The 14,724-nt window shown below is 44.7% G+C and overlaps 1 protein-coding gene across 4 annotated transcripts in view; it reads left to right on the forward strand.

Annotated features, from left to right (window-relative positions):
• The window catches only part of GATA4 (GATA binding protein 4), an 80,014-nt gene that overhangs the window by 27,029 nt on the left and 38,261 nt on the right, over positions 1-14,724 (forward strand). For all 4 annotated transcript variants that reach the window (XM_042935030.1, XM_042935031.1, XM_042935029.1 and 1 more), the window contains exon 2: positions 3,430-4,558. In XM_042935030.1, coding sequence (XP_042790964.1) covers positions 3,943-4,558 — 616 coding nt within the window. In that variant the 5' untranslated portion in view covers positions 3,430-3,942. The remainder of the gene's footprint in view (positions 1-3,429; positions 4,559-14,724) is intronic.

Raw genomic sequence — 14,724 nt, forward strand, 5'->3', positions numbered from 1 at the left:
CGTATATATTCTCCAGCCCTTGTTTGCACCTCCCCAGGCCAGGGCCTGGATGGTGATGATGGCCGTGCGGAATCACACTGATCAACTGACCCGGGACAGGTCGCACGGAGGGACTCAGGCGAGGAGTGTCGCCGGTCGGTGACTCCGGGGACTCAGAGTGGCTGTGGGAGGCTGCGTAACTGGGCCTTGGGCCCCGGGGAGGCGCTTCGAAGCCGGGAATGGCTACTTAGCGCCCGGACGTTTTATGCCCTTCTGGCCAGCCTTCTAGCCTTCCTGACTGGGGTCCAGAGAGTCAGAACGCCACCCACGAAGCTAACAACCCCACCCACCCACACTGCTTCTGGGTAAAAGTAGCTGAGGGCCGGAACCCGGGAGGAAGGCAGTGACGTTCCTCCGCTGGCCACGGTTAGCTGCCCGATCCACAGTATTATGTCCCTTGGCTTTGGGTTGGGGGGTCCTTCAGGTAGGAGGAGGATGCCCGGATGGTGAACTGCCACCAGGTTGAGGGAACGAGGAGGCCTTTCGGTTGGGAAGCAGGGTGGAGGACCCAAGGCTGGAGGGATTTGGGGCCGCACGGATGGCTTTTCGGGGAAGGTTGGGGAAGCGCCGAAGGCAAGTATTTCCTGTGTTTCTCAGAAATGGAATGGACAGCCAAGAGCAGGTTTCAGGCTTTTAAAGTAGGGTTTCATTTGGGATAACGGAGTGGTGCCTCCTCCCCCCTCCTAAACTTCTGAGTCTCCACGTTCCCCAGCAGCGGACAGCTATATTACTGCTGGCTAGTGTGTGCGTTCGTGTGTGACAGTTTTCTGCGCAGCAGGCCGAGAGTGAAGGCGAGAGGCTGAGCCCAAAGAGCAGGAGTGACCTGTAAATAAACACAGACATTAGGGCAAGTTTTCGATTCTCCCACTATCAGAAATAGATCGGAAAAGGGCCGTGGGCTAAATCACGAAGAAAGCATCTATTTGGTCTGTGAATTGGAGGTGAACCGAAATGAGTGATCTGGAGGAGAGTGAAAAATTGGGGATCAGGCCTGAGTCCCCATGATGAGGCCAGATCTCTTCTGCCATTCTCAGCAGCTCTCTCTGCTTCCTCCACGGCCAGACGCCTGAACCGAGGCTTAATAACAGAAGCAAGCAGAATTTCTTGTCTTTTCAGAAAGGTGTAGAGGGGTATTTTCTCCACCTTCTTTTGTTCAGTAATCCAATGCCCAGGTAATGTACCAGCCATTTTAAAAAGGCCGAGAATTTAGTAAAGATGAGTGTTAGATTTATGGCATTTTTAGCATTTACATTTTAAAGCTGGTAAATTAGCATCTGTGTGTAAGTTGGCTTGCAAAATTATAAATCTTCCTTCTCTGCAGTTATGTGAGAAAAAAGTATGATGTTATGCATTAGAACTACAGAAGTTGAGTATTACAGAAAATACAATGAAATAGGTGAACTATTTTATTTAAAAATTAAATACTGAATATTTTATCAAGGTAAGCCTATGAGTTTACTTATTGAAGCGCACAGATTCCTATAAGTTACTAATTTTTTGCCTTCATTTTCAAAGAGTGAAGTTGGTGATTTCAGATAAAAAATTTTTTGTAATATTTTAGTTTTAAGTAATCTCTATACCCAACTGTAGGGCTCGAACTCACAACCCTGAGATCATGAGTTGCATGCTCTACTGACCGAGCCAGCCATGTGCCCCTCAGATCAAATTTTTTGTATCTACCCTCTAGCCAAACTTCTTCCTGGAAGGAAATGTCCAACAAACCAATAATTTGTTGTATAGTTTTGAAAGCAAATAATAAACCATCTAGAAGTTGACATGTGACTATAGAATACAGTTCTATTAACTCCATTATCATTAGTGATGTTGCAAAGATGGTTAAAAGCATTATATAGGTATATCAGATGTAGTGTAGATTAGATTTTCAGAATTTTTTACAATAATTAAGATGACCATTCATTATAGTATGATTATATCTGAGGCATTGTCTTATGGTACATTAGAGATCTGTAATAATAATAACAATAGCCAACAATTATATAGAACTTTGTACCTGTTACAAGTTTTATAAAACCCTATTATACTTGCTTTACATATATTAGTTTACAATCCTTACAGTCCTCACCATGACTCCACAAGATAGGTACCTTTAACATTTGCATTTTTGCAAATGAGGAAACTGAGGCACAGAAGTTAAGTAATGTGTCTAAAGTCATTTATTCAGTAAGTGACAGAGCCTGGGTTTAGTATAATAAAGGTCAATTGATGTTTTTGTAATTCTGTGGCAATGAAAAAGAAACCAGTGTTAAAAAGTGGCTGTCTCTTAAGGAGACAAGCGGGAATGTAGTGGTCAGCCTCAAATCCCTGGAGACCCACGGATTCTGTCCCCCAGCTCCTTTAATTGTACTTTGATCTTTGGCAGGTTTCAAAACTTTACGATGCTTCAGTTCCCTCTTTTGTAAAATGAGGAGACACACTTTTATTTGAGGAGCTGTGGAGAAAAAAAAGACCTGAGACAGAGCAGGTGCTTCAGAACACTGAGCTCTTATTTTATCAGAAAAATTGCCTGAGAAAATAGAAACACAGGATACAAGGGCATAACCAAGCCCTACGAACTGTTCTTCCCCTTCAGTTTGTCATTGGTGTTCTGATTTCCCTCCACGGGTGGACCAGTGATTCTATATGGGAAAAAACCCATTCAGTGAATCTGAATGGTCCAGTGAGTAGTTCAACAAAGTGAATTGTACATTTCCCTCACTATTCCGGTTTTAATATCCAATCTGCAAAATCACTAAAATATAACTATTTGCCAGAAACAAATGTCTCGTCTGATTTGACTTCCATATGGTAGTGTGGATGGATAAGAGATTTCACAATCCTTTTCACAGAGATTTAGCAGACACTATGCTCATGTGTAAACATTTAGACTCTACCTCTAGTTTTAATAAAAAGATTGCAAACAAAATTTTCTTAAGTTGCTGGTTTTTTTAAAGTTTGTCATTGTGTTTCATGGGCAATCTAAAGTTTTTTCATGGCCAGGGACGCTTAGGGTTGGGTCGGGGAACAAAGATGAGCGATATTTCTTGGGTCCCAGGCATTCCGGCGAAAACTGAAACCCTTAAACTTATCTGTGACGAGAGTCTTTCCTGACAAGCAATACCAAAAAAAATTGACTAGGTCACAGTCAATAATTACATGTCTAATAACCGTGAAGCCCCACTTCTCTAAGGCTCCCCTGCCTAGGCTTCCCTGGGGCAGTCAGACCCCGCGGGCTGAGAAAAACAAAGACCGCAGCTTCCTTCGGAACTTCGTGGCCTCCAAGGCTGGGCGCCGAAAGTGGCGATTTCTTTGGTTTGCGGTGCGGGAGAAGCAGCCGAGCACAAGGAAAGTGGGCTCCGGGTGAACTTGTGTCCCTTTTTGTCGTTCTTCTAGGACCGCGGCTGCGGCGAGGAGGACAGGAGCCAACCCAACCCTCCGCATCGGAGCCAGCCTTACCGCACCCAGAGCCGGAGTCTGCGGGTGTCCTGAAGAGGGTGCGCAGCCACAGCCACCGGCGTGACCCGAAGGCCCGTGCCCCGTACCGGCGCCCAGGCACTACCCCGTGTCTTCTGCCACTCGTGTAGGCGCTCAGGACCTCTAGGCCCTGGGGTAGATCCCGCCCCTTCTCCAGCACCTCCGGGAAGAACCAAAAGTTCAATTTGGGATTTTCCTGTAAACAAGAGCCTAGAGTGTTTTGCTCGATGCTGGATTTAATACGTATATATTTTTGAGGGATTTGCATTTTTACTTTTGATTTTGGATCTTCATTTACGTGACAGCCGTCACCTGTATATTATTATTATTATTATTATTATTATTATTATTATTATTATTATTCTCTCCCCGCCTTGCGCCTTGACTCGCGAGTGAGAGAGAGGACTCGGAGGCGGAGAGCTCCCAGAGGCCATGTACCAGAGCTTGGCCATGGCCGCCAACCACGGCCCGCCTCCCGGGGCCTACGAGGCGGGCGGCCCTGGCGCCTTCATGCACAGCGCGGGCGCTGCCTCGTCTCCCGTCTACGTGCCCACGCCGCGGGTGCCCTCCTCGGTGCTGGGCCTGTCCTATCTCCAGGGCGGAGGCGGGAGTGCCGCGTCCGGAGCCACCTCTGGCGGCAGCTCCGGCGGGGCCCCGGCGGGCGCCGGGCCCGGAACCCAGCAGAGCAGCCCGGGCTGGAGCCAGGCGGGGGCCGAGGGAGCGGCCTACACGCCCCCGCCTGTGTCCCCGCGCTTCTCCTTCCCGGGAACCACCGGGTCCCTGGCCGCCGCCGCCGCCGCCGCAGCCGCCCGGGAAGCCGCGGCCTACAGCAGTGGTGGCGGAGCGGCGGGCGCGGGCCTCCCCGGCCGCGAGCAGTACGGGCGTGCGGGCTTCGCAGGCTCCTACTCCAGCCCCTACCCAGCCTACATGGCCGACGTGGGCGCGTCCTGGGCCGCGGCCGCCGCCGCCTCCGCCGGTCCCTTCGACAGCCCGGTGCTGCACAGCCTGCCCGGCAGGGCCAACCCCGCCGCTCGACACCCCAACCTCGGTGAGTACTGAGCGCAAGTACCCGGGCCCGTTGGCTCCCGGAACAGGCTGTCCCGAACACTGCTTGGGGGCGTTTAATTTTCCACAAGTGTGCGTATGGTGGGGAGCGGTGGGGAGGGGGCAGGATGCGTGAATTTCCAAGGAAAGGAAAGTGGAAGACAAGCTGGCGGCCGCGGCACGTTTGGTGGTGGTGAAGGTCACAGCCCCAAGAAGCCCATATTCTGTTAGGTGAGGGCAGGCCTGCTTCCTAAATGCTTTTCTGAAAGAGGACTGCAGGGTGCAGGGTCTGAGTGTGTCCCCAAGCAGCCCCGACGTCGGGTATGTCTGTGCGCGGTAGGTGAGCGCTGGCGGCCGACAGGCTCCACGAAGAGCTGGGAGGAGCAGCCCCGGCAGCCCTTGATGGACAGCACTAGCGGTCGCGGGGTTTCTGTTCGCATTTCCTCTCGGCCCTCCCTTAGGGTCCTCAGCAGGGAACTGATTACATTGGCTAGGGCCCAAGATCTTCTGGGCCATTTGGCGGCCCAGTTGGAAGATCCTTCGGAGTGGCAGATGATTTTCCTGTCGGGATTTCACACCTGGAACAAAGGAGGGACTGGAGCAGCGGAGATGGGTTGAACGGAGGCTAGCACCTTGTGGGTGCCTCGGGGCCACGGCGTTCTGTGCACTTATTGTGCACTGCGGCTGGTATGCCGCCGCACTTGTGAGGGGTGCACTGAAAGCGCATGCCTGGTCAGCGTCCAGGAACTCGGGAAGCGCAGAGGGGCTTCTTTGTAAGACCTGACTTAAATAGACACTTTGCAGCAGCTTCCGTAAGTGGAGCGTCCTCTTGTTCGGAGGGCCGGGGTTAGAAATAATCTAACGGGCACGACTGAATATTTCCTGTGAATGTCAGACCCGGCAAGGACGGCAAGCCTGTGCTACCCCGCTCCGATTTACAGTTGAACAAAATGAAGCCTGAGAAAAGGTCCGGGTGCTTTGCGCTGGGAGAGAAAAGGAAGTGGCAACCACTAGTTCAAAATGGAAAAAAACAAAACAACACCTCTGGTCTTGTCGAATTTCAGGAAGGGACAGGATCGGGTTGGTTGGAGATGGCTTCTGGCGGGGAGGTGAAGTCCAGACCCGAGAAACAAAGTTAACGTTTACTGACTACCTACTAAGTGCTAAATCTTTTCGCATTTGTTCTCACTTTGAAGAGTAAAGCCTGTCCCTCCCAGGTTTCCAGTCTTAAGCTGGCTCCGAGAAGGGTCCCGGCTTTGAAGAGTTTTTTAAATTATCCTCTGACCCTGGGTGGCCAGGGAAGGTCCCCAGGGGGGTGCAGCCAAATACACATCCCAGGTAAACTGATTAACCGTGGAAGTGGCGCCGGGGCTGGGTCTATAGCTCCTAGTTTCCCCCTCCCCCTCTCAGGGGAGCCAGACGGCACCCCCTGGGGGAGGAGGGGCAACTGGCTCCGGAGCCTTTCGGGAGGCCCAGAGTGAGATAGCTGGCCTGAAGTATCTCCATACAATGGCAGCTCGAGGTGGGCGTGTTGGGGAGGGGGTGGGGCGCTGTGGCCCCGCGTTCTCGAACTCTTGCGTTCTCTCTGAAACTCTAAGAGCGCACTGTACCCACTGTATGCTAGCCAGTTTGACAATAAATTATATTAGAAATAAAACTTTCTTTAGAACTTATGTTTTAAAACAGGGAGAAATGGTCCCTCCCCATAGTTCTGCTTTTTGAACTTGTGGGAGGGAGTGGAGAGGTTGCTTTCTAACCCCTATCACCTGGAGTCAAAAGACAAAGATGGAGGATGCTTTTCTGATCAGGAGAGTTACAACCGCAACAATGTTAAAAATACACACACACACACACACACACACACACACACACACACACACTGTGTGAATGCACACAGTACTTAAATTCTAAAATGTAACCCATACCAGCTAGGAAGGTGCTGAAGTCAGTAATGTTTCCCAAATTAAAGGATCAACAAATGGTAAGCTGACCTCCACGGAGCACCTCATCATGGAGAAGTGTGGCCTGTCTTCCCAGTACTCTGCTCTGTGCCATTGGTTCAGGAGGTCCCACCTGAAGACAGCCCTTGGGTCTGGCCTAGCAGCTGGATTGGCTCGCCTGGACAGAGCCAAGTGTGTTAAATGGTCAAGTCAGGAAAGCTTCCCTGTTATCTTTGTGAGGGAACATGAGGCATGCAGAGCATGTTGGCATGCACGTCTTCAGCGTGTTCTGCAGGTGGCACTTACATAAAAGCCAGCTAAGTTAAAAGCAGTGCATGTAAATAAATATGCTTTTTATATATGTCCCTCCTATCACATGGACCCTCCTGTAAATGCCTGGTAGCTGTCTCAAGGACCAACACTGGCACATTAGCTGATGCTGAGTGATAGGAGCATGGTGATAAGTGATTACTGATTCCATGAGATTTATCGAGAGCTTGCTGTATGGAGCTGCCATTGGACTCTCAAACGGTAATACAGTGTGGTGGTATGGGACAGGCAAGCCTGGATTCCATTCCAGGTACCCTTGTGATCCTGGGCAAGTTACTTACCTCTCAGTTTCCTCTCTTGTTCTATAAAATGTGATAATCATAACTGCTTTCGGTGTTGTCTTAAATTCGAAAAATAAGGCAGTGTTTGTGAAGTAGTTGGTTTTGGCTCCTCATAAGTGATGGCTATTTTATTAAATAGCTACTCACTATCATGCAGAGGGATGTATTTTTCTGATTTTCTTAGGACTGAGGGGTTTCCCAGGACTTGGGATTTTTAGTGCTAAACCTAGGACAGTCCCCAATAAATGGGGATGGTTGGTCACCCTAAAGACATGAAAATGGGTAAATGACCCAGTAACATGCTGCAGGAATGAGCTGAGAGAAAAGGAGAGAAGACAGAAGTGGTTCTTTCTTCTGTCTAGGAATCTGGAAGTCTTCACCCAAGTGGTGCCATCTGCATTTGGTCTGGAAGGGTAAATAGGAGTTTGCCAGGAAAAGCCAGGCACCTGCTTTTTGAAAAAAAGGAAAAAAGTTATACCCTCATTTGCCATCACATTTTGTGGTACCATGAAATGACCCAACACAGCTTGGTTTTTGTGTAAATAATATATTTACGACCAGAGGTAAAACCACAGAGACTAACTCACTCTTCACCTCAGAAACTGCTTTCAATTTCAATGAAGAGAACTAAGAGAACAGCTTTATTTTTTTCATGAGGTATTAATTGCCTCAGTTTTAATAAGAGTTAGTATCTTATGTTGGTTACTGGAAAAGACAAAAATCAAAGTGATGAAAGCTACCAAGGGCCTCAAGAAAGACCTGCACTTAGGTTGAAAGGAATTATTCTGCCTTGACGGCAATGTATATGAACTTCAATTCATTCCAAGTTCAATATGAACCTGACCCTGAAACAACTGTTGAAATCATTAATGAGGCTGCATTAATGGAATTATGTGACCTTACTGAGGGCAGGTACAGAGTCTTACTCATATTTAAGTGCCAGGCACATGCTGAGCACTTGGCAAATATTTATTTGAGTAGAGATCTAGGAGGTACTCACCACAGTACTCAGCCCAGGTCAACACACACACACACACACACACACACACACACACACACACACACACACACACACACACACACACACAGTGGCTGCTTCAGAGGTCCATTGGAGAGCCTCTGGGTACAGTGAGCAGGGTGGGAGAGGGTTCTGCAACCCTTGTGACCACCTGCGCGCTCCCCCCCCCCCCACCCAGAACTGTTTAGGGAGGAGAAGTCACAGGGTGGTTGAGAGAGAGAGAAGGACCGTGTAAAAAAACCTAAAAGGTACTTTAACGTTTAAAGGCCTTTTATTTAACGTTGTGTTCCTCCAGGCGAGCGGACATTAGGTTTGGCAAGAACACTTTTTCACACGTGATTGTAGTTGTTGAAATGGAATATGGAATCTGGAATATGACTTATCTTAATAACACCCCCTGGGCACTGAAAGGGCTTAAGGAGGTATGGTGTTGCCATCTGCCAGTGGAGCTGGGCAGGGAATTTCTTGCATTTCAAGGGCTAGGGTCCATTGTTTGTGTGCACATGAAATGGCTAGAGCAGGTAAGATGACTGTCTCCTTTTAAAGAACCCAATGAGGGTAGTTACGCAGGTGTATCAATTTTTCAAAACTCAGGATGGAAATGTACTATTCAAATGAGCATGGGGGCGCCCAGCTGGCTCAGTGGGAAGAGTCTGTGACTCTTGATCTTGGGGTTGTGGGTTTGAGCCCCATGTGTGATGCAGAGGTTGTTTAAAAATAAAATCTTTAAAATAAAAAATAAAAAAGCAGGAGTACTTTTTTGTATGTACATTATACCACAATAAAGTTGACTTTTATATTAATGCTTGCAAATATTTAAGGCAGAAAGGGGACAATGGGAATTATGTGTAAATATGTGATGAAGGAAATAGCATTGTGGTAGATGTTACTGGAAAGCTGTGAAAATATGTTTTATTATGAAATAATTCCTTTGGGTAATAAAGAAACAAGCAATTATAATATTATCAAAGGATCTCAAAATTGTTAAATAATTTTAAGGGTTAAAAAAATAACACAGTGAAAAAATGTATATCACCCAGTGTTACCCGAATGGTTTCTTTAAAAGCTTTGCCTCATTTGTGGTGTTTCGAGAGTTTGTTTATTATATAGGTTGGTAGGAAACTCTAAAGTGTTTTCTGGATCTTCTGGGGACTGCTTATCAATTAAGCCAGTTTCTTTCAGAGCCAGTTCATTTATGTAGGGAACTTTGTGAGATCAACTCTTAAGTAGCTTGTTTGGCCACAGAATGATTTGTCAGTCTTTGAGAAAACCAAAGTTGTTTAACTTTCCGGTTACCACCCTGAGCAGGTCAGTCCGAGTTGGGGCTGGTCTGTGGTGCTAGATTGAGGACCAATTAAATGGGGAAGGTGTGTGTGGGGTGGCCAGGGGTGTGTCACTGCTTCCAGTGAGATCTGTCACCTGCCCAATTGTGTCCCATCAAAAGGTCAGGCCACATTTGCTAGGCACTTTCTTTCTAAGCACTCAGGTGGAATGATGCACAGGAGACAGTTTTAGATAACACTTTCTTCTGTATCCTTTCCTTTTTTTTTTTTTTTTAAACTCTAATGAGCTAAGAAAACAAACATACTCAGAGGTGTAGGGAAACAGGAACTCTGATACCTGTGGGTGGGAGTGTAAATTGGTACAACCTTTCTGGAGAGCCCTTGATGGTATCCAACAAATTACAAAGTAGATACCCTTGACCCAGAAATTTAATTTCTAGGAATTTATTCTGCAAATGTACCGGCACAGTTACAGCCCTGTTTGTAATAACAGAAATTGGAAATAACCTAAATGTGCATTATCAGGGGAGTGTTTGTATACATACTGTATGTGCAAACAATAGGATATCACATAGGCTTTAAAAATTAGGAAATTCATTATGTAATGGTAATAGAGTTGTCTCCAAGAGAAGTACAGGATATGTATATTGCATGTTACTTGTGTAAAAAAAAAAAAAAAAAAAAGAGAAGGGGGAAGAGGTGCCTGAGTGGCTTATTCAGTTAAGTGTCTGACTTTGGCTCAGGTCATGATCTCATGGTTTGTGGGGTTGAGCCCCACACTGGGCTCTGTGCTGACAGCTCAGTGCCTGAGCCTGTTTCATATTCTCTGTCTCCCTCTCACTCTACCCCCCCCTCAAAAATAAACAAACATTAAAAAGAGAAGAAAGGAGTGTATGCATTTGAACATATTTAATTTATCTTTGGAAATATTTGCAAGGAATTTGTAACGTCATTTGCCCATGGAAGGGATAACTGGGTAGGTGAAAGATAAGGGTGGGGAAAGCATTTTTACCACATATGCCTTAGAGCCTTTTGAATTTTTAACCAACTTAACCACTTTTTAATAGTCACTTCTATGCTTCTTTATTAGCCATTTAAATAATAAGAAAATATATTTAAAATATAGGGAAGTTAAAAAAATATAGGGAGGTTAAGGTTAAGTTTCATTTTATTTTTTATTATTAAAAAATGTTTTAATGTTTATTTTTAGAGAGATAGAGAGACAGAACACGAGTGGGGGAGGAGCAGAGAGAGAGGGAGACACAGAATCCGAAGCAGGCTCCAGGCTCTGGGCTGCCAGCACACGGCCCTATCTATGTGAGGCTCGAACCCATGAACTGTGAGATCATCACCTGAGCCAAAGTCAGATGCTTAACGGACTGAGCCACCCGGGCATCCCTAGTTTTATTTCATTTTATTCTTTACCGTCTTAGCCATTTTTAAGTATACAGTTCAGTAGCGTTAAGTGTATTCACATCATTGTGAAACAGGTTTTCAGTGAAAACACTTTTCATTTTGCAAAACTGAAACTCTAAACCAATTAAACAACAGCTTTCTATTTCCTCTTCCCCAGCCCCTGGTAACTGCCATTTTAGTTTTTGTCTGTATGAATTTGACTACTTTAGGTACCTCATATAAGTGAAATAATATAGTATTCATCTTTTCATGGTTGATTACACTTGGCATAATGTCCTCAAGGTTCATCCATGTTGTAACATGTCATATGGTTTCCTTCCTAACACTGAATGATGTATATATCACATTTTTCAATCCATTCATCCACCATGGACACTTGAGTTGTTTCCCTCACTTGTGAATAATGTTGCTGTGAATACTGATGTGAAAATGAACCTTTTGAATTTTGAGCCATGTGAATATATTACCAATTAAAACATATTAAACCAGTTATTAAAGAGACATACAGCATTCATGAATTAACTTCCTGAGAGTCTCTCTCCCTCTTTTTGTCTAAAACAGGGTTCTATATTTAGAGTTATGGATGTCCAGGAAAAGTACTTTATGATATAAATTGTTATTTATTGAATTTAGCTTTTGGTTTTTGCTCATCCAACAGGAGATTGCTTTACTGAAGGGACAAAAAAAAAAGCTTATTCCACTCTCAGTAATGTCTCTTGGTAGCAAATCTCAGCAATTGTCAGGCTGGCCTTGGGGGCACATACATAGGTGCTCTTGGCTGGTATGGTAGTTCTCCCTCAGGTTATCTTGGGACTAGAACCAGAAACAACCTTGGCAGTGATAGGGATTATGTTAGAAAAATAAATTACCTTCCCCCCAGGCAAGGTAAGTCTTTTAACCAATTCTTTTCTGCCTGTCCTTTTAAGGAGATTGAGTTGTTCTGAATTTAGAGCTGAAGCCAGTTGCAAATGCATGCTGCTTTTGTTTGCATACGGAAGAGGAAGGTGTGCTGGTTTTTCCATTGCCTTGCTCTTAGCAAAGGGCAATTCTTGCTGGCCTCTGGATACTGCTGCTTTAAGAACTTGAAGGGGCCTTTTTGACACCTGAAAGTATTTGTCTGCTGGTGACTTTTTTGGTCTGCTCATCCTGAATAAGGTGCAGGTGATAAAGCCCTCTCGTGGTTTGAGAATAGGTATCGCTCTGTTCTATTGACCTTCCATGGACCATGACCTGGGCTCATGTAACACATTCCATGAAGGATTATTTAAACATTTTATTGGCTATCTATATAGCTATTTCTTTGTCTCCTTCTAAAGAAAGTAGAGAAGATAATATGAGTGGGATTATAATAGGAATGGCCTCTGATCTCTTTTAATTTGTACAAAATAAATTTACAAGTTTGGATACATTAATGTTTGGAAACTAGTTAACTTTTTAGGGACAGTAGCTTATGTCTTGTGCTACATATATGCCTGTAATCTTGCACTATATAAATGCAATTTATGGATAGTGAGTTGGATCCTTTATCAAGGGTAAATGGGGAAGTTGTGATAGGGACTTTTAAGTCCTTGAGAGGGCAGACATAATCTCCATTTTGCAGAAGAGGTAACTGATCCTCAGAAAAATGAAGTAATCTGCCCAAGTTCCCCGTAGTAGTAAGCAACAGTTCTGGCTTAGAATTCAGGTAAGTCCCACTTCCAGGACTTCCATGTTTTCCTTTCATTTACCTCTTGCATTTGTCAAGATGAGGGCGCTTATCCCTTCAGGACGAGAAGGTGTGTTGTGTTTGAAGGACTCAGATGTTAGTATTTTCTGTGACTTGGTCTCCCCCTGCTCCCTCTCCCCAGTGTAGTTTTTCCTCAATGCTTCTCCAGGTACAACATCTTCTCTAGTGGCTTTCCATCTCATTCTGATACAGCCCACCTTGCACTTGTTAGGAACCCCTGCCTTGCATCAACTCCCTTTTCAGGCTCCTGATTCTCTTGTGCAGAGAATTGAAGAGACATTTCCCAGAATTCAGACCCTCCAAACTAGAGGGTTCTCCTATTCTGGGGCAGGAGTGGGGATTGCTGGCTGCAAAAGAAGAGCAAAACCATATGGCTTTCTCAAAAATCCTTCCCCTTTTAGGGGAACCATCTCCAGAACCATCTCCATATTCCCTTTTCTCTGAAGATTCAAATGTATTTGTGGTAGGAGCAGAGAAAGGACAGGAGAAAAGCACTATAGTAATTATGTTTTTAGTGAAGATGAGAATAGGGGATAGGGGGATGGATGAGGACGGTGAATAAAACCTCAGGCTGGAAGAGCCCCATGGAGTTGGGCTGAGCTGAACACAGAAGCCGCCAGTGGAAGCCTTCTCATTTCTGGCAGGGGGCCTATGGTTTTATCTATTACTGCTCTGTAATCAGAATTAAGCCAGGATATTCAAGCCTCTTATCTGAACGAAGGGAATTTGGTTTTCTGGTCTTCAGCATTTTGCAGGAGTCCCAAAATTGACTTCATGGCTCAGAGTATCTTTTTTTCTGCCTAAGGAGGAATATAATCCAGACAGGTAAGCCATTCCATTCTTTTAAAGTCATTGAAGAGCTGTTCCAAGTGGATTGTGAGTTTTTCACTCTGTGTTGAATTGTCCCAGATATACTTTATTTTGGTGGATGAGAAATCAAGGAGATACCACCAGAATTCGGTGGATTGTTAAACCATAGGCGTTGGGATTTCCTAATTGCAGATCTTAAAGCTGAATTTGGTCCTTAAATTATTTTGGAATCTTCCCTTTTTCCTCCCGATTTAAAGTTCCATTTTTACTTCTAGAAATCCAGTCAAACTTTATCACCTCCATTCAGAATTGATCAATAGCCACTGGTGAGCAGGTTAATTATAATCGCAGAATAAACGCTGAAGTCTCAAAGTTCACTACTTTTGCAATGTTTCCAAACCCCTCGGGGACCGTGCCAAGAGACTCTCATTGACCCATTCAGAGCAGGTGTGGGAGTTTGAACCAGGGGCAGACAATCGGATCTGATTCAAGACAACTCAATTTGGTTTCTTATCTGCAGCTTTTCCTATCTTACGAGGTCTGTCATTGCAGATAAAAAAAAGTTCAGTCAATTGAGCTGGGAAATGGCAAGTTATGTTTTCTTCTGATAAAAGTTTTCTGGTTGTTGTTTTATCAGATCAGGTTGAAATTGTATGTTTCTGTCAAGGTCTGCAATGACCTTTTCAGATATTTTATCAGGTATTAGGTGGAGGAACCTTTTTTTTTTTTTTTTTTTCTTTCTTTCTCTCTTCGACCTAGCAAAGAATGACCTGACTTCCAAGATCATAAATCAAACCTGGTAAAGAGAGGCAATAATACAAGTTACCCCTCGAAATTGACTAGGCGGGGAGAAAACAAACAACAAATAAAACCTTTCCCTAGCATACAGAAAGAACTTAACTTGACCCTAAATAAAGAATGTGGTTCTCACGGAATACACACTTAATAGGAAAATACAGCTGATTTGAAAAAAGCAAATTGTTTTCCAGGTCAAAGTTGGCCTCAGAAAAGCAAATAGTTTTGGTTTGGTTTTGTTTTGTTTTTGTTTTTTTTTTCAAATAGTATCAGTAAAAATTATCCTTCTTTTATTAAACTCCATGTAATATGGAAAAATGAAAAACTCATATAAACCAGTGCACAAAGAGTTTGTAATCTTAGCACCCAGAGACAACCACTGTTAGGCATTAATCCTTGACTTCTTAGTTACCATACATATGCAGGCATGTGTATACGTATATACTTAAACAGTCATAAAAGTTAGTGTTTAGTTATTCCAGCATTGAAAAAAGTTTTTAAAGATCAGTGATCCAGACTGACTCCTCAAGTCAGACCCCTGAAGTAGAGCAACAATGGGAAATTGGTAAAA

This window comes from Panthera leo, chromosome B1 (assembly GCF_018350215.1).
Source record: "Panthera leo isolate Ple1 chromosome B1, P.leo_Ple1_pat1.1, whole genome shotgun sequence".
Lineage (NCBI taxonomy): Eukaryota > Metazoa > Chordata > Mammalia > Carnivora > Felidae > Panthera > Panthera leo.